At 38.2% G+C, this 20928-nt stretch overlaps 1 protein-coding gene across 3 annotated transcripts in view; it reads right to left on the reverse strand.

Moving 5' to 3' along the window:
• WDPCP (WD repeat containing planar cell polarity effector) overlaps positions 1-20928 on the reverse strand; it is a 148265-nt gene that overhangs the window by 29101 nt on the left and 98236 nt on the right. For 2 of the 3 annotated variants that reach the window (XM_027662995.1, XM_027662994.1), the window contains exons 14-15: positions 17579-17642; positions 11417-11519 (exon numbers count right to left, since the gene is read on the reverse strand). In XM_027662995.1, coding sequence (XP_027518796.1) covers positions 11417-11519; positions 17579-17642 — 167 coding nt within the window. Of the gene's footprint in view, positions 1-8449; positions 8563-11416; positions 11520-17578; positions 17643-20928 lie in introns of those variants that run through there. The other variant, XM_027662997.1, reaches the window with a different exon arrangement.

The following is a 20928-nucleotide window of genomic DNA, read 5'->3' on the forward strand; positions in this document are numbered from 1 at the left end:
CCTATAATTATCTATTATAAAGACAACGTCAAATTGGCACATGACATTTTTCAGTTCCCATCCCCAAACTGAAGGGGGGCAGGGCTAACAAAAGTCTGGGAGGCTTTGCCCTCTTGAAGAGAACTGCAACTACTCAACTTGGGGAATTGCAGCATGGATGGTATCTGAGCATTCTTGTCCTGGGCTGTGCAGTGCATGTTCAGGACTAACCACTTCTGTGTCATGCAATTACTAGAAAACTGGAAGTAGGTAAAAAAAAAAAAAAGCCAGCTAGCTCAGATGCTTATCACAGTTACTTCAGATTTAATCTATCAATATAAAGGAAAAAAACAACACCAAATTTAAGCGATGCTCACAATCTGCTCCCTTCCAAAGTAGAAAAGATGAAGGCAAAGCTGAACCCCAATCTTCTTGAACAACAGATTCACTGATCCTGGTGAAGGCCAAGCTGATTTAGCCATTATGTTGACCTGATCAAAATCTGATTAAAGTTAATGGTGAAAACATTTACAGTTCCAAACACAAGGCAAAAAAATGCTATCCTTGAGCTATTCTTAATACTAGAGGCAAGTGGAGAATATTTTATAAATTAATTTTATTCTTAAAATACTTTTCCCCCAAAAACCTGACTTTTATTTTAAAACTTCTATAAACTTATAGTAACTTTTAAAACTCCCACATAATCAAAAACTGTTTGCTACATTTTGGGATGTGTCTGAAATTTTGTTTAAAAACAATTTCAAACTCCTTAATATATGTAATGTATTTTACCATTTCTTCATCAAATGCCCCTAAAAAACAAAAAAAAAAAAAAAAAAGGACAGTATTTCTGACACAAAAAGTTGTTTCAAAACTGGTTTTAAAGTTTTTATATTCTTTTCTTTGGAATGAGTGAAACTTTTAGTTGTAATTTCTAATGTAGTATTTCAAACAACTCGTGAAGGACCCATCTACAATCACCAAATTGGCAGGCATCAACTCACATGAGTAATTTAACATTTGCATTGGGCGAAGCAGTCTACCTCCTGCAGACTGCAAATTACTGGTAGTATTGACTGTTTCTTTTTCCCCAAAATAGGGTTAGATCAGTGTGTGCAGAAACTCTTGTCCTGGTTTTGTAAATATTACCCTTTGACAACTGCAGCAGTGGGAACCTGAGACGCATTGAATGAAATGCAAACAGACTTATCTGTTAGTAAATAATTTCAATTAGGTGATGGAAAAAAACCCGAAATAAAATGTTTACTGCTTTCTTCAGCCTCTTCCTTCCTCTGAGTTGCACACCGTATTTTCCCTGAGTCGACAAGGAGAAGTTTAGGATGGGGCAGTGTCCCCGCACAACCCGGCATAGCCTTTGTGCATCATGGTTGTTGTCACACTGACACCTAATGGCAGACACGAACTAGAGTATTACGGCTGATTTCCCAGGGCTGTGGTTTTGCCCTATTTTGTAAAAATTATAGAAAATAAATAAGCTTAGAAAACGGACTTCACCTGACCGTGTGTTCAGCCTCTGGGAGGGCAACGCTGGGAAGGCGACACGTAGGGGCTGTGGCACGGGATGTGGATGGGCAGCCTGTCACAGAGAGCTCACACAGTCCTCACAAGAAAACAAAAGCACCAAAATGGAAGCCTAAAATGAGCCGGCCAGAGTCATCCAGTAGGTTGGTGATGGTAAAGGTCTAATTTCATCCAGTTCTTAACCTGCTGTCTTCTTTCTAATCCCAACCAGTGGACAGCAAAACTGGGAAACATGCAAGGAATTAAGTTGGGGCAGTGAAGTTGATAATATATGAAAAAAAGGCACTGACTAAAGCTTGTACTTCCTTCAAGAATTTTTTAAGAAATCAGGATTTTTTTCCAGAATGTTTTACTGTTAAAATTCTGTTTATTACAGTGATCAGTGTGAAGTGCTGTGGTACTAACTCTTCCCTTACGTAAGAGGCAACAGCAGCACAGTCAACAGGACGATCTGAGCTTACATTGCAGCAGAGTGTGCCCACACAGGCTCCATATTTGCATTTGTGAACTAAACATTTGGTCCTTTGGTGGTAAAAGCAAGGGCCTAAGGTAAGCACTTTGTGGCTGTTTTCTTTGGTCAAAATGCATCCTATGTAGTAAAATAAACAATTAATTGAAGCCATCATCTTTCATCTGGTTAATAAAAGTTTGTATTATTTAAGTAGAGGTGTGGTGCAATTTAGCAGGGAACTTCAAACGACGATTTAGAAGAAGTTTAGACTGGGTTCCAAATCCTTCAGTCAGAGAGTGAGTTCATGTAAGGCTCCCAATGGTTCACCAGCACCTACCAAGTGATGTAAAATCATCTCCTGGGGTTATTCTACAAGATCTCTGGGATGGTCCCAGAATCTGCTCTTCATCTGGTGTATTTGGATATCTCCAGAGGGGGCTTTAATAGCAAGAACATTAGCAAGGAAAATTACTACATTCAGCAGAGGTATATGAATAACCACAGTAAGATGTAGCAGAAGGCTTCATCAAGCAAAAAATATAAGCTAGCAGTTGTTATGAAACAATGGGGTTTTTTGAAAAAATGAGAAGTCAGGCTATATTTTTGAAAAATGAAAAGGCATAGGTTTTGAACAGAAATCTACAGGAAAGAATATTGGTTTCCATGTTCCTTTACAGTGAAAATTTTTAAACTATTTAAACATTGTTAATCCATGGGATCTAATTTATGTGAGAACTACACACTAACTGTTTACTGATGTGGTGTGCAAGGACTGAGCTGGGTGTCCCTGGGCTGGGAGGGCAGGAGGCAGAAATCAAGTGGCTGTTGCATCTTTGATTATCATAAAGATGAAAAGGTGGGACACTGGCAGTGTACCTGCAGTAAGTAACTAATTCAAATGATCACCATACATGCTCATAAGCTATTATTAATGATATCTTTTCATCGTATTAAAATATTCTGCCATTTCATAATATCAGCATTGCAGAGATAACCAACACCACCTCACAATCTGTTTTTAAGACTAAATTTTACAGTTTGAAATCTAGCACAATTCAGGACTTTTGGTATCTTGAATGCTGCGGAAAATATTATTGAAGGGCATGAGTTGAGGAGTTGCGGTAGTTTCATGGCACTGAGATTTAAAGCAAAAAGAAGTCTCAGTGCAGACTAACCAACAGGAAGGATATTTAGGGGAAAGACACTTTGAATAGCTGTAATTAAATACAGAATGTATGCTGAGGAAAGAAAACAGTCACTAATTCTGGATGTACTTACGGCTTTGTGCTAAGCACTGCTGATCAGTTCTTCACCAATGTTTTTTCTTAAACAGCTCATTTCCTTTCATCCTGTGGCCAAGTCTGACACTTTAGAAAGTGCATGACTGAGAACTGCGATGGGTGCAAAGCTCACCCTTGGGACCCACTGAGCTCTTCCCTAAGGCTTTTACCGGCCATGTCCTGATTAGAATGTCCCAGCCCCGAGACGGGATTTTAACAGGGAACTTGGTTTTGTTAGGCTGAAAGCATTCAACAAGAACTAACATCCTCACTTCTGTTGTGGGAATTTTTCAGGGGTGAAGTGTCAAGCAGTCTCTTGTGTAGGAGTCTTTGGAGGAAAACAACCTCAACCTCCTATTTTGCCGTGTGCAATTCCACAGTTTTCCCACTCAAGGACCTCTGGTGTGGCTGGGGAGTGCAGTGAAAGAGAAGGAAATAAATAAATAGTCCTTCAATGTGTTTGTTTGTTTGATCTAGCACCAGATGTGCAAAGGTCCTCCTGTTTACAAGAGTTGTTGCTTCTGAGCAAAGGGATCTACAGCCTTCTCTTGGTGTTGACTATGCTATTCCTGATCAGTCCTCCTAAATCTCACCTGCGCAGGGAATACCTGGTGATAATTCTTTGGTAGGTCATTATAAAAAACCTTAATGTCGAACTACTACAATTGAACATTAAATTGACACCTCACATCAGCCCATCATTACATCTCTTTTCCAATTCCTCTGCTGTCATGCAACTGATGTGATGAATTACAGCCTGTCACATCACGTTACGTTACGCAGAACAAACAGGACAAAACACATACCAACTGCCATGCAAATATGTGTTTGCCAACCCTTTTCAGTGCGTAGAAACGCAATCGGCGAATTCCCTATCGGAAAACGAGAGGCTGAGGGACAGCTCTAGGGTGTGTGAGACAAACATACCTCTGACACACCACGAGCACACAGATCTGCAGCTCCCAGTAGTTATGAAAGCACCTCCTGCTGTGGTTATTTCTTGTTCTCTCAGAAAAAAAAAAAAAAAAAATAGCAGCAGTGGATTCTGTGACTGCTGACATCATGAAGCAGAATATAAATACGTAATAACTCCCCTGGCACTTGTGTTCAGATTTGGAGCTATTTTTATGACTGGCCAGATTTTGGCTGTGTATGTATAAATATAACACCCATTTAATGTACACACACACACGTGCATGCTATGAGATGTATGAATATATATTATGTGGCTTTTAAGTGTAGTCTTTTAGCCTACATGTGGGCCTTTTGAAGCTAATGGGAGATTTACCAGGGGCTTTTTCACAGAGCTGTAGGCAAGAGTGGAATCCAGAACATATGAATATTATACTATGGTGTAAATAATCTAGTTTGACCTACAGTAAATTAGAGGCTATTAAATTTCATCCAGGTATCCTACACCAAGCCAGAAAAACATGTGTTTGACTAATGCATAAATTGTATTTGGCTAAAACCTATTTCCCAGAAAGGTATTCATTCAGTCTCCATGCAAAGACACTTTCCATGCATCAGTTTCTTTGATAGTTTGTTTCAACAGCTATTATAACTACGTGTGCTTTCTATTTAAATTTACCACAGTCTATGGAGTCAGTGATGAGAAGTCAAATTCCTACTTAAATTCCTAGCCATAATGTCAACAACTTGAGTACTGACTTTCTTCTCTTCACTTCAATATTATGCCATGGGCATCCCTTCCAGATCTCTTATGCTGAGCTATTCTTTATCATGTTAGATTCTTCCCCAAGGAATAGCTCTGTGAATTGTTTTCACTTTGTTAACTTTCTTCTTGATACATGTCCACAGAAAATACGTTGTTTACTTGGTAATTAGTGTCTCCCATTCACTGTTGTCTGTGTGCATCAGCTTGGCTGGGGGTTATATGGATAAGATGTCTGATATGTGTGACCTCACATACCTTGCAATACCCTAATTGTTAGCAGAATAAAACCAGATCAGATACAAACAACTCCTTTCGATTTCCAGAATTTGGAAATACTGTAGTTTTTTTGTTTATAAACCAGTCATAGCATGTGGCTATAGATACAAAATATTTAAGTCCTTAAAGCTGGCTCTCCCAGTTACTGATTTTTCTCTTTTTTTCTACTCAACACATAATTTAAAATGAAGGCAAAAAATAGTTACTCTATGACTTCTGGTAAGACTTTTTCATATTAAATAGGGTATAGTTTTACTGCTGGCAGATATTACAAAATATGAGGATCATTAAAATTAAAATATTAAGGAGAATAGTGTCTTCATTTCAAGCATATAGTGGTACTTTTTAAATCAGGTTCTGTAGCAGGCAAGCATATGTCACAATAAAGAAGGGAAAAAAATGGAACGCCATGATTATTTTAAAGCTTGACACAAAACTATAAATCTCTTTCAAGTCAAGATACACAGATCTTTGTGTAGGTCTCTGCAGCTAAGCAAACCAACTAGCTTCTGATGTACTTATAATTATTAGGGGCTGAGGATTACGTCTTTAGGCAAAGCTATCTAGCAGTGGGAAGGTATAGATCAAAACTGACACCATGACACAAGCAAGCAGAGAGGTGAAATGAGGTGGAGCCAAAAATAGCTTGGCATCACTATAGACCTTAAGTAAAACAAATCACTTCTTGAAAAGAACACAAGGAGGAGAACAACTAATTAATACCTGTAACCCCTCAATACCAGTTGGAAATTTAAACACGTCATTAACAAAAAGCTAATAATCAGAATATAGAAGAAAATTCAGCAGATCCACTTCTCTGGGAACATACTGTTACACTGTCATGGAGGTAGGTATGCCAGGCCATGAATTCAATAGGATGCCACGCAATGACTGCTGGCTGTTGCTCACTCCTCTTGAAACCAGTCTACATCAAGTAGAGCATCCTTCCAGACCAGGTTCTTTGCAGATGGCAGCAGTCTTGGTAATGCCAGGCCTGCACATGAGCTCATTACTTGCTAAAATCCCCATCCAAAGCCCACTGAAGATGGTGGAAATATTTTTATTGTGTTTAGCAGGCTCTGTATCAAGTGCTGTGTGTGGCTTGATGTGCTCAAGAGAGTGTATACATGAACACAGTTAAATAATTTCAAATTACTACAGATCTTCAAAGACACTCATCTTGGGTGGCACAAAATTAAAAAAGTGCTTGTGGAAACTAATTTCTTGCCATAGGTGAACTGCCAATCATACTTAGAAAACATTTTTCATTAAAAATGTTTTTCTGGCTCTCTGGCGAAAAAGTCATATTATTAGAGAAATAAAAGCAAAGGATTTGAATCCAAAGGTTTTGAATTACTTAAACTGAAAATCTAAATAAATAAATAGGAGATCTAACACCTACACTAAGGGAAGCAGAACTCCAAAAAAAGCTGTAGCATAAACAGGTGTCCCCCAAGTCTTTCTAGATCACAGTTCACCCGTGTACGGGATAACACCTTTGAAGCATGCCATAAACATGTTACACAGTGAAATAAAAATCATGCCATGAAATAAAGGCTAAGATTCTCAGTTAACTTGAAACTCAGTAGATGACAAGAGAAAGATGTGTGTGCCAAGGAAGAGCAGGAAATGAAGAAGGTTTTGCCATCAGTGCCAGAAAAGGTATGTGAGGGTAAGGGAGAAGTCTATTGCTTGAGAGATTGAGAGTCTTCATGGATCAGAAGAGGAAGAAATGTTACCAACTAGGCTAATGCAGGGCCTGAGAAAGTTACAAACACAGGGGCACAATTCTAAACGTGGTCTTGAAATGCAAGCAGGCTCCACAGGACTGTCAGAAACAGGGGAAGATCTGAGTAAATCACAAGTGATTTGGAGGTAGCAGGCTGTATGCAAGTCCAGACTGGTATCTCTGATACACCGTGTGGAAGACAAAACACCATAGCATGTGTCATTATTAATTATCACAAAGACCATGTAAGCCATTCAGTATAAAACACTTCCACAGAACTAAGGTGAAATAAATAAATTCTCCACTTAAGGTTCAAACTGATGATGCCCCTTGCCAATAAGGTGAAGCATGTAGGGTTCCTGCATTTTGAATGTCATTTTACAAACAGTGTGGGAAACTGGACTTCAGTCTCTGTGAGAACTGATAAGATTTCCTATCTCGCTTGCAAACATTATGGAATATTTTCAGAAATATTTTAAAATTCTATTTTAAATGGGAAAACCTCAAGCACTTTCATGAGACACCAGTGAATCATCAAAATGTTAGTCAGTCCCATCAAGCATTTCAGAACAATCCAATTATTTAAACACCAGCGTTTTTGTTCAGATACCTCAGATATTCTGTTAGAAATGTTGCCTAAACATTAGTGTTACTAATATTCTGAATTTTCTAAGCAGAAATACAAGGTTTCCCAATTTGCCTTTCAACTATGCAGCAGTTATCTGTCTTGTCACAACATGAATCCCTTTTGGGTGAAAGCTGTTGATTTGAAGGTTAAAATCATCTTGCTAGGCCCTAATGTAATTTGTTGGAAGTTGGCCTTGGGAAACTTTCTGACACTGCCTACATATGCTCTTTGTTGGATATTCATTGAGCAATGATGTCTGAAGGGCTGAGTTCTTCACCTCCATGATCATTATTAGTTATGGCATTTCTTAACAGGCTGTGCCATGTCAGTTCTTTGCAACTCAGGTTTTACATTATCAACCTCCAGTTTACAGCACTGAACAGACACACTCTACCACCACAAACAATACTGTTCCAGGAGAGTGTATGCCAGGTTACACCCACAAACAGAATTTATTAGTAGCCTACATATATTGTCAATATTGAGTAAATATTTATCCTCTCTTTTAATCAAGTGAAATGAGGTGCACAGCATACATTTTAGGCTAAATGAGAACACCCTGACCTTGTTAAGGAACTCATGGCTCTTCTACAGAAGTAATTCAAGAGAAAATCTTTGGCAGAAGAAACCACAGTATCTATGGCCAGTGGTCTGCTGATCAAATAGGAGCAGGGAAAGAGGAGAAAGCTAATGATGTTTCTGAGATGTACGGGACCATTACTTCAATCTTCTCATCCCTCAAGATGCATTTTCACAGGCTGTCAAACATAAAATCTTATGAGAATAATTTTCTTTAGAAGATTTTAATCAGGTGAACAAAATATCTGATTCTGCCAAAACCATAGTTCACTTGACACTTCATCTTGCTCAGCAATATTCTCACCAAACTGCTGTGCTCTGGAGGTCTACAGGTTTTTTTACCATATGCCCAGAGACATCCTTAGCTTTGAGGGTGGTTCCTCCAAAATGGTGTCTACCAAACCACAATCATGTGATGAACTGAGAAAGACCAAAATTCAGAAATTTTTAAAATAATCAATCTATTTTTAGTTTTATCTTGACATAAATTTTGATATAATATATGTGAGGAATCTACCAATGATTACAGACCTCTGGATGACACCTATACTTTTCAGATGAAATTATATTGTCATTCTGCATTATTTGTAGAAGTTCGAAACTTTTCCTAATGTCTGAGTTTGAAGTATATTATGTTTGAAGTGAGCCCTGTACACAGAAATATCTTGACAAATTAAATATATCTGGGGCAAGATGGAGCACTTTCAAAGGCTTGGGAATGAGCCAGGAGCAATGACTCATCTTATTTTCAAGTAGCGCTGAGCTGAATTTTGGGGATGGGTTAACTCAGGAAATTTCATCAGATACACAGGAATGGTTCGCTTTTGTACTATTTAGGATCAAATATTATACTGTAATATATATATATATATATATTTGAAATGTGCTGTAGAGAGGTGTCCAGTATAACCTCAGTAGTACTGATTGCACTTCGTTGCCTCTGTTTGCTTAGGTTACTGTCTTCTTGTAGAAGCCTGAAGTGGGTGTTCAAGAAGTTTGGGGTTGATCCGGGAAGTGACCATTGGTGAACCAAGTGGCTGAAGGCTACAGAGAGCAGGGACTAGACAAAGAGGACTGGCCTTGGGAAATGGTTAGGGGATAGAGACTTGTTTGAAACTGCATTTTAAAACTTCTGGCTCTGGCATGAGTTTTTCTCCCCCTCTCAAAATATTAGAAAAATATAGCAAGTTACATATAAAGCACTTTTTATCTTTTGTTTTCATTGGGTCCACAAAGTTCATACCTCATTTCATCTTTTTTTACAACAACAGTTTATGAAATAACAACATCATAAAGAAAAGACGTTGGAACAAGCTATAATAAAACAAAACCTGTGGCTGATATTTCACATGTTTAAGGTGACATCCAATCTGCAGTGAAACAAACTCATGGGAGATTCCTGATTATTTTCATACAGAATGAATTGGATGCAAATTCATTACTGTTTAGAGACTGAATCTCAGTGACAGTTTGTCCCTAGGGGCATTGAAAACTATTTTAAATCATTCTGATAGTTAATTATTCAGCAAAACACTTTATCATATAAAATGACTTTAATAATTTATGCTAATTGGGCATTGCAGAGGTAACTGGAGGAGGGGAAGACTGTGCCTGCACACAATAATCATAATGAACTGTAGTAACACGTGTATTACATTTGATATGCAAGTAAAACATTTGTGATCACTTCAGTTTTTTTCCCTGTCCCTCTCCCTGCACATATGTCTATAATACTATAAAAGGCTCTTAGTAAACTTAAAAATAGCCTAAATTCAGAAATCTAGTAATAATGGTAGTTTGAAAGGAATTAAGACACATACTAGAGTTTAAATCTTCTGGATTGTCAGAGAATAGATAATGATCAGATGCAAGTCCTAGGTATCTCAGTTATATTTGGTGCAGAAGACAAATACCTAAGAAGTAAGAGAAGAGAAAGCAAAGGAGATGTGACTGTACACTTTAAAGAGTGCCCTGTAAAGAAAGAACTTAACAAATGTTCTTTTTTGGAATTCTAGTGGTGAAAGGCATTGACCAAAGGTCCAGTTGTGGTAGAAAAAATGCTTGAAGTGACCTTGAGCATGAAAATTAAATACCCTGAAAAAAAGAGTTCAGGACAGGCACTGCTTGATTCCTACTCTGCTGGACAGGAAAGGAGGTGATACTGTATTGCATAGCCCTCAAAGTCATGGATTTACACAATCGATAGAAATAGCCACATAAATGCATATAACGCCTCTCTGCATTTGTATGTATTGTAGTGGCATTTATTTGTATGCTCTGGATAAACATGGAGATGTACAGTTCTAAAAGAATCCTGTGTTACCCAAGATCTCAAAGGTTTTGTGACTCTGACTCACGAAAAACACTTCTGAGTTTTAAACCTATTCTACCTCTTGGCATGGAACAAGAACAAAAGCTCAGTGATTTCCTCTAACATTCAAAGATGCAGAAGAATAACCAACACAGAACTGTGCATACTTTATACAAACTTTTTGTGGTTTTGGTTTTTTTTTATCCTTTCTCTTCGATGGAGGTCAACTCCCAAGACATAGACATCTTCTGCTTGGTTCATGCTATAGAGTATGAAATCAGAGTAGTCTGAAGTGTTTGCATATATTTTCTCCATGTCAGTTCAGAAGAAACACAAGGAGAAAGTGAATAAGTTATGAGTTCCCCTGCCTGAAAAGTTGTCTGTGTTTTAGCAATTAATCTAATGCTGCAACTTTTGCATCAATATTCCTTATGGAACAGCAAGAATCCCACTGCAAGCAAAGCTGTTGCTTTAAAGGCAGGATCTGAGGCCGTGTTGACATCAGTAAGTGTTCCATCCGAATGCTGCCAAAGCATTAATGATGGATGTGACTCCCATTATTCATATAGTGTGCACCAGCAAATATTTGCAGGTGAATGAAATTGCCTTTAATGCTGATATGAACAGCAATTTTCAGATTCAATCCCTTACCTCTCACACTCAGTTCAGTTTGTACAGCCTGAACTTTTCTATTTAGCCATAGTATAAATCTTTTTTGCTTCATAGGTATCCTCATATGGGTACTGAAAGGCAAAGTTTGGGAGCTGGTGTTTATTTTTATAAGCTTCTTTCTTTAGTTATGAATAAAAATCCAGTTCTTTAGTTACAAATAAAAATACAGTCTCACTTTCAAAGAAAACAGCGCAATCAAAACAATAACCCCTGTACAAATATAACACCATGTTCTACAGGACAAGTATTGATTAAAACAAAAAGGGCTTTTTAAACACCATTAATTCTTACCAATTCCAGTAGTTATTGATTCTGTATCAATGTCATTAGCCTTTCTCTTTGCCACTTCAGCTAGTGCCAATTCACCCTTATCTAGTGCAAGGTAATGGATGTCCTTTGGAAATAAAGCAGAAAAAAAGAGATTAATCTAAAATGAATCTCAACAGGAGTAACAAAAGGGATTTTGAAAGAAAGAGGTTCTTTTATTACTTAGATCACAAACACAGATGGAACTGATGAACCTACCGTTACGTTTTAATTCCTTCCCAATGCAAATTTATTATCTTACTTGTGCTGTTGAATACAGCAATGAATAAAACACTGACCAATCACACACTAATAAAAGTGAAGCTATTGACTCAGGGTGTGAAAGAAACCCAACTACTTTTGAAGTAAGGTCTGTTGGTGCAACACAAATTAAAAGAGGGTTGACAGGAGGTGGCTCTGTGTAAACCAGACCTCAAGCATTGGAACTCTTCTGGCTGACAGCCCATATTTGAAAAGCGTTAAAAGTAGATGTGGTGCTTAGAGACATGGATTAGTGGTGGACCTGTTGGTAATGAGTTAACAGTTGGACTTGATGATCTTAGGGGTCTTTTCCAATCTTAATGAATCTATGATTCGAAGGTTTCCACCTGGTACATGAGTTTTGGGGTAAAGATCTGTAGGCACTACTTTTTGTTTTGAAGGCTGTCATGTTCACTCACGGTTCTTTGAGTAAGGTGATGGTGGTCCTCCTTGGGCTGATACTGGAGGTAATAAGAGCAACAGTAGCTGCTCAATGGTTTTAGCATCCACCCAGCTGACATGATCCCTGAGTCACTCCTGGACAACAAGGGGCTTTCCAAAAATGTTGCTGTCTAGCCTGAATAGCTGTTAATACTCTGAATCTACTCCTTCATTTAGGGTTAAAAATCAGAGGGCTGCAGCAGGGGTGTATCGTTATATATAATTATAGAATGGTTTGGATTGGAAGGGGCCTTAAAGATCATCTTGTTCCGATCCCCTGCCATGGGCAGGGACACTTTCCACTAGATCAAGTTGCTCCAAGCCCTATCCAACGGGACCTTGAACACTTCCAGGGATGGGGCTTCCCTGGGCAACCTGTGCCAGAGCCTCACCACCCTTTCAGGGAAGAATTTTTTCCTAATATCTGACCTAAACCTGTCCTCTTACAGTTTAAAGCCATTTCCCCTTGTGCTATCCCTACATGACTTTGTCAAAAGTCAAGGTTTTTTATTTCGTATTAATATTTGAGGTGAAAACCACCAGTACTACATAGAGCACTATTTGTTCAAGAATATATTTCTGCTGACAAATTACAGTCTCATTGCCCCTGGTTTTGGCCATTGAAGTAAAGTTTCATCCTTGACCATTAATAAAGAGATAATTAATCTCCTTCTCATTTGGCATCATGCTGCTCTGTGCATGAACTGTGACACAGAAAGTGAGGGTAATCCAAGAACAGTTGGCAACATTTTTTTCCCCACACTTCATTGCTGAAGATGCCATTTGGTATCCAGAGATTTGAGTCATTACTTTGTTCTGCAATCCATCTACATGCAGGAATTTAAAGGGGAAAGGAGTATTTGCTGGAAATATTGACCTCTGTATACCATAAAAGCAACTATATTCTCAGTAACGCAGAAGATTTCAGGTGAAACTGTGCTTCTTAGTGTGAATTTACTGCCATTTTCATCATTATGACAGAAACTCTTACAGGAAAAGTGACTTTAGTCTACAGAGAGAAGTTATATGAAAAAAAGTGAGAGTAATAGTGTTAGCAGAAAGACGTGCTGCCTTTATTAACCCCTCATTTAATAATAGCAATAAAAAATAAAAAAACAAAAAAATAAAGACCCAAACTGAGAACGTTAGGGAAAGTGAGACTGATTATGCAAGAAAGCCTGGAACTGACTTTCAGGATCCCCACAGTCTGCAGGAGATAGCAGTGTTTTCTCATCACAAACACAGGTGTGACTTAAAAAATGTGCAAGTGTCTTGGAGCAAAGTAATGAGTTACGAACTTGTGGCGAACTCTGTATTTCCTCTCTTAGTAGTTCTAACATGGTTGTCAGGAGAAAAGGGCCTGAGTAGCAAGGTATGACTTCTATGAAGATTAAACAGCAGATATTGTCAGCTTATTAAGATAACAATAGAAAACCCAAGGGCTCTTGGACAAGTCTGAACTTACAGAGATTTGAACGTACAGGCAGACATTTAAAATACATTCTGACAATGCTTAATGACTGTCTTTTTGTAGTTTAAACTATGAGAAGTATTGCACACCTCCATGCAACTTTAAATAATAAACTTGGGGAAGGGATGAAAACAGCTGCAGAAAATGAAGAAGTTCTGTCAGCAAAGAAGTTGTGCATTCTGTGTGTGTCAAAGCAGCTGGTATTTCAGACCTTGGTTTTGCCTGTTTTCTGTTTTGGGTAAAGAAATGTAAAGATGCCACATATCCATCACTGACCAACAGGGGCCTTGTAAGAAACAAAGGTTAGCAGTAGGTTGGTAAGTGGTTTTTTTTGTTATTCCTCAAGTTGCTGTCAGGAAGAAGAATTAAAAAAAAGTTGCTTTTGTCTCCTCTCTAAACAAGCTTTAGAAAGAAAAGATTACCAAAATAAAATCTCCTAATTAGACCATTTCAGATTAAATTTAGGTGTTTCTCATTCAAATAAACAAGCAAAATTGGATTTTTCTATGAGTTTATGATTCTGTGAGTAGAATTAAACTAGAAAATTAAAAAAGAGAAAGAAGGAACACCAGATTACAAGGTGCTTTAAAAAATGACAGAAAAAAGAGAATTAAATTACCTGAACATTCATGACAGATTTTTTTTTTCACACAATTACCTAAGAATTTATCAGTCCAAAGATCACATCCTTCTCAAAAACAATGGTGACAATAAAAACAATTTCCAGCTGCTTACTGGGAGCTTGCTGAAAGGGCTGTATTTTATAATTTAACAGTTTGCTTACTTTTTGGACTAATTCCTTTTTTTACCCTCACCTTTGTGACTCACAGAGGTTGGTGAGCAGAAGTCATTTGAAACACTGATGTGCATTTGTCTATAGGATATTTCTGGGCAACACTCCAACATTTCTTCGAAGCATGCACTTTCCTCATCTGTGTATCACCCAAGATCTGACAGTTTTATTAAAGTGTCTTTTCCTTGCACTTTTTTCTGCCACCTTTGGTACGTGGGATGGCCTTTTGAATTTTCAGCAGCTGAGAGCTGGAACGTACTATAAAAGGATTTCAAGCTAACAACCTTTCCACTGCTTGATCTTTTCTGTCACAGATTGGATCAGTCACTGTCCAATAAATGGAGCTGTTGTTCATGATATTATGTCCCTTTCAGTTTTATTTTTTTATTGAACTTTGTAGGAGATGATATTAATTGATGGACTTAGATGTGACGTGAGGGTAAAGCTTGCGGAGAGACACAGCAGTGTATCTTTGTCTTGTTATGGCATCATACCAGTGATGCTATAGCCATAGGACTAACTTCTAAGCTTTTTTTTTTTCTTTTTCATTTCTATGAAAGAAATTAGCCCTCAGATAGCATTTCCTCAAACTTCTCTGCAGTAATTTCAAAACAAATAATGGGAATGCTGCAGAGCCCTGTTTGGAGAAAGAGATGCTCAAGACAAATTCTCCAAGATACAGGACATTTTCTCAGAAGTCTTGGATGACAGCTGTTCAATGTTTGCATCTGCCTCAGCCTATGTTATATCTGCTCTTCTCTATCCTTCCTTTTTTATTGCTTCTCTGTTCTCCTTTAATAAGCAGATTTTTTTCTTTCTCATTTTGCCTATGTCATCAGATGTCTTTATTTAGACTACTGTTTCTTCTTGAAATCCTATTAATTAACTGGAATAAGGTGATGTGACTCCTAGAGCCATCTGAGGGTTTAAAAATGGATAAAAAGGCTTTAAACATATATAAAGTCAAGTTGTATATTATTAATTGCATTTTGATTTATATAAACAATATACAGGAATCATTCAGTATTAAGCAGAAGTGAGGGATACAGAAACTTTGCTTAGCAGCAGTATTGTTATATTATTATTAATATTGTTATATTAATACCTAGAAGGACTGTAAGGTTTCAAGAAACAGGCTATCTAATTTTCACAGTATTAAGCACAATGAAACCAAATTCCCTAGAAATTACCATGGCGCAAATAAATACTTGTAATGACCTATGCATGTTTAAACTTCTTGAGTCCTGTACTTAGTGGTCTTGCAGTAGTGCCACTGTTAGCTTATTGCAAAGTTTGTTCATTATAACTTACTTAGAAAAGGAATTAGCAAAAGGACATTTCCCCAGAGGAGGCAGGTATGTGAGCTGCTTGTTGCATAATTTAGGGGAAACTATGAGGAATCTCAAAGGCAATGCAAGCAGAACAAGGACATTAAAGAACTGGTTTTGATCTCACAGTAACATAAGCCAGGAGAAACTCTTTGGAAGTATATATTTATGATGAAGGGTATCGGTAGGATGGGAAATGAAGAGTAGGTGTTGAGAGAGGAGAGGAAAAAGAAAGAGTAGAGTTAATTTCTTGGTGAACATTGAACCTCCTCTTGAAAAAAGCTGGAGAACCTCTTTGTTGAGAGCAGAACATGATATCACCTGCAGAGCTACTACTGACAGTCCCTTCCTCTTGTTAGCAGCTGTGCACCCATCTCATGACCCAACACTGGTGTTTCCCCCCCCACCCCCATCCCAGGACAGAGGTCCTCCCTCAATCCTGCTGCCAGCAGAGGGAAGGAAAGAGAAAAAGATCATATAGGAAATGCTCTCAGTCATATGAAAGAGGGCCCTTTAGATGGCATGCCAAATGAGGGGTCATTTATTCTGCCAGCATGGCTAAAATTAGGGAGAATTTATTATCTGTACAGTGGGAGAGCCCTCAATAAAAAGCTGCTCCAAACATCCTACAGTCTGAATCTTATAAGTAGTTGTGGCAGTGTTTAGCATGATTAGGTATAAAATCTGTACTGAGGAGGTTATGTTCAATAAAAAGAGAAAAGGAAAAAGACGATCTAAAAAGAGGAAAAATCGAGGAGAGTAAACACAGACCGTGTAATGAATTTCCTAAAAGTCTGACATTTCCATCACATTCTTTTGATGCATACTTAGGAAAGTTTATCACAGTATTCACATCTTTCTAATTAGATGGAACAAGCCAGATGATTAGAGCCATGAAAAAAACATCAAAAGGTTCACACAACTTTTTATATAATTAGAAGGGAATTTTCATAACCCCTAAAAGCAGGATTTAATTGTGTAATTTAACATACAATTTAAATATCAAGATCAAACTAGCAGGGCAAGTGACTTAATGGGATAAATGATATTAACATCAAGTGTCAAAGCTTAATTTAAACAACAGAATGTCTTCATTATGCAAAAGAGTCAAGCAAACGAATCGTTCAAAGGGCTTTTTTTTCAACAAGCCCTTTCCTATTGTTTCTTTGAAAACAATGAAATCAGCTGCGGAGCAGCAACATGCTGAGAGACTAGGAGAGCACGATTGGCTTTGTCCATCTGACCTCACTGTGACATTGCGGTGCACGATCTTATAAAACAAGAACCTCCTGCAGAGCTCACACAGAGGACCTTTTAAGAGCTGGTTAATTTTACTTTTGTAGCTAATTAAATGGGAGGGGGCAGAGAGTGCATAAAATGTTAAAACCCTTGTGCTGATGCTGCTGAGCTTTGTTATTTTAAAAGTACCAGCAGAGGCGTTCATAATTTGTCACTTTTCACAAAACCCTAAGAGACAAACTAAGAGCATTCAGGATCCCCAGGATATGGACAGCTCTTGTGTCCAAGACACAGCAGCTGGACTTAAAGGAACACATTAGAAATGTATAAGCTTATTAGAGTGAAGATGACATTCACCCACATCAGGTCAGATGGAGAAGGTTAAAGTTAAAAAACATATACAACAATTCCTGAAAAATAAAGGATAGCCTGTAGGCCATGCTGGGGAAAATGTCAATTACTCTAAAGATACTTAATCCCTACTGATGAGTTCCATGATGGCAAAGCGCAAAGCAGGTAGAAAAGTTCTGTCTTCAGTATTTGTCCAAGACTGCAAATGACACAGAACCATTTTAACATCCTGACAACAGCCTCTGTCTCCAGAAATGACTCACCATAAACAGGTCCCGAGCCCCTATGTCGACGGCAAGCAGAAACGCCTTTTCAAACCTTTGATACCTGAAAGAAAAAGGAAACATGTCACTTGCTGAGGTTAATTTAAGGGCTGCATCGAATATTGCCAATGGACAGAGGAATTCCTGCAATACTCATAAAAAGCGATGGTAAAGCTTTATTGGGGAAACCTGATAGGCTCATATTCAGATTGCAAAACTGTGAGGTAGGACAGTGGTTACCCCTTAGTCTTCTTCATTGTTTAAAACCTTCAGGAAGTGTTATGGTCAGTGTTGAGTCCCATCAGATCTAGTTGTGTCTGAAGGGAGCTGAACTGTAGATCATAACAAATCAATCCTTTACAAAGATACCAGCCACAACATAGATAAATGGTACCCCCAATAATGCTGGTAGGAACCTCAAAATCCTCTACAGAAAGTACTAATCCCAAATCTCACATGACTTTGGAGGTCCCTGTAGAAATTTGTATTGAGTTTTGGCCTTGCAGACCCCTCAATACAGCTTTCTGAAGATGATAATCCAGTCAAGATATCCTAAAGATGACTTTCAGTCCTTAGGGACTGAAAAGGTAGGGGGTGACACTGTTTTGTCTCATAACCTTAGCCCAGTACTGGCACAGACTCCTGAGAGTTTTCTGAGATTCTGTGGTGAAGAAGATTGCATCAATGACATAAAATTAGCGGGAAAAGAGCAAAAATCACAAGCAAAAATTACTCCTAGATGTGCTCTGGAAGGCACCACCTCAGCACCACATAGAGATGCGGTGGAGTAGGAAGGGGCAGCGTGGATGTGGAACTTCACCTTCACAGTTAAGCCAGGAGGGCTGTTCCATGGCACACTGAGACCATTCCTTTGGTGTGTTGAGGGCTTGCTGAACAACAGCTCTTTCCATTTGTGGTGACAGACTGACACATTCTTCCTACCCAGACACCACACACAATCTCCTGGGAATTACAGCAAATACCCACATGGGATGGACATACTGTGCAAGGCTGTACATATCCTGTTGCTTGCAATCCTTCGGAATTCCATAAAAGTGGAAGGAAACAAGCCATGCATCAGAAGATTTCTGAGGATATATATGCACAACACGGCACTGGCAAACGCCAGTCCCAATGGGAAATTCTGCACTGGGCTAATGCTTCTCTTGTACTAGATGTAGATAACTATTATGTGACAATATACTATGAGAAAGTGATTTTATTTGTACACATTTTCTTCTATTGTCCATTTTTAACTGTTTAAAATTACCTATGAAAATAGATTTGGGGATTATTTTTGGAAATGCAAAACAACAAAATACCCCAGTGTTATTTCATTTGGGAGGTAAAAGATTGATTCTATGTAAAATGATTTCTCTATTTTTCCCATTACTGGTAAATTTTCCCCCTTTTCACCTGTTATATGTCAACAATGTATCAGTTGTAGATACTTGAAGTTTAGGAAGGAGATGACTGGGGCAAAAAGCAGCATTGTGATTTCTCAGGGTCTGTGTTTGCCAAATGAATATTGTCAGGCAGCATTACACGGATACCAGAATTTATACAGTTCTGTGCCTTGGTGGTATCTTAGGAATCAGTGGGCAGTGATGTAGCTCCTCCTCAGGACGGCATGAAGAAGAGGAAAGACGGGAATCCTCCTTCCCCTTGGTGGGTAAAGGAGTCCCATAAGAGGCACCACGCCGGGATTCCCGTTTCTGGCAAAAGCCTCAGCGGTTTTCTGCCTCCCTCTCGTTACAGCCTTATCGCTCCCTTCCACCGCACATTTGGAATGATTCAGCAGATTGCAAGATAGAACCAGAGAGGACTTTTCCTTCAAGGAATAACATTCGTGACAAGAAGGCATAATATGTTAGCTTAAGTAGAAAAGGAAATGCACTCTCCAGGTGAGGTTCCTAAGCGCTGGAGTGGGGAGTCCTTTCCTCCCTAGAGCTAATCCCTGCTGTGTCTTCCAAGTACTAATTTGCAGCCCTCCTCACAGAACCAGTTTAAGGGAGGGGAGGGGAGGAGATGAATTAAAGTTAACCTCTTGATCACTGGGGAGCAGGCAGTGCACCCCCATTTTATCATAGGTGTTTGAAGCTTTTCAACATGATTCCTATGAAGGTTTTTCCACTAAAATATGTAGTGTTGAAATGCTGCTTCTGAAGCTATGCTTTAATTAAGACAAATAAGTACACGTTATAATATGTTTATCTTGAACAGCTATCATGTATATATTTTTTCTGGCACTTTTTTTTCTCATTACAGATTAAATACACATTCTTAGTACTTAGAGGAGAAATTGGAAACCAAACAGAAACCAGCTATATGACCAGCTAAAAAGAATGTATATCATTATTTTGTTTTCCCAAAGTTATCACTATATACAGACTATCTGAATGACATTTGCTTTAGCAAAGGCAAAAATGTCCGCAACCAAAAAATGTAAAGTAACTTTTTCATTTGATTTTACAACAGAACAGCCTTAGCTGCCATTTCTTTGCAGTTTCACAAAAATTTCAATTTTTTTCCCTTTAATCAACATACATACTTCAGTCCCATTATGGACCCTATTCATAAAACTGTGAAGTTAGCTCAATATTTTCAGATTTGTACCAAAGAAAAAAAGGGGGAATAAAGAGTATCTAAGAAATGCTCTTCACAAACCAAGAACACTGGAAATAACAGTCCCAGTTACTTCATAATGTATTATAAATGGAATTACTTTAAAATAAGGTGAAGGTTTCAAAGATGAGTGATCAGTTTGCATTACTAAGGCAAACAGTATTAAATCAGTCAAGAATGGTCAGGGTTTTTTAACCCAGCTTTACTAGAAGATAATGGTTATTTTGAATCTCTTTGGTATGAAAGTTGTGTTGGTTTTCATCCACAGAAACCATTAGAGAGAGGTCTATACAGCATGAGACCAACCTCAAGCCAATAATGTCTGTTTTACAAAGTATGTTTTGTCGTGGGAAGACCTCTTGCTGTTGTTAGCACACTCACTTATAGGGAGGAGTTTATCAGCTCCTCAAACAAAGAAAAAAACCCCAAGCAAAACACTCTCCCTTTTGTTCTTGTGCCACAATCATAAGGCACAATATTTGCTTTCTAAAATGGAATCTACAGGGCCCTGGTGTTTTCCCACCCCTTCCTCCACCTTGCAACTGCTTGTTTCACAATAACTCCAGCAATCAAGACTTATATATCTCTTGAAAAAGAGAGATAAGGAAATCCACCTACAAACCAAGAAGTTCAGCCACTTGTTTGGTCAAAGTGACAGGCAACAGAAATATGACCTTCAAGATTAAAACCCTCAAACTGCAATTAACTATGTAGGACATACAGGA

Source organism: Corapipo altera, unplaced genomic scaffold (assembly GCF_003945725.1).
Source record: "Corapipo altera isolate COAL_440 unplaced genomic scaffold, ASM394572v1 94, whole genome shotgun sequence".
Lineage (NCBI taxonomy): Eukaryota > Metazoa > Chordata > Aves > Passeriformes > Pipridae > Corapipo > Corapipo altera.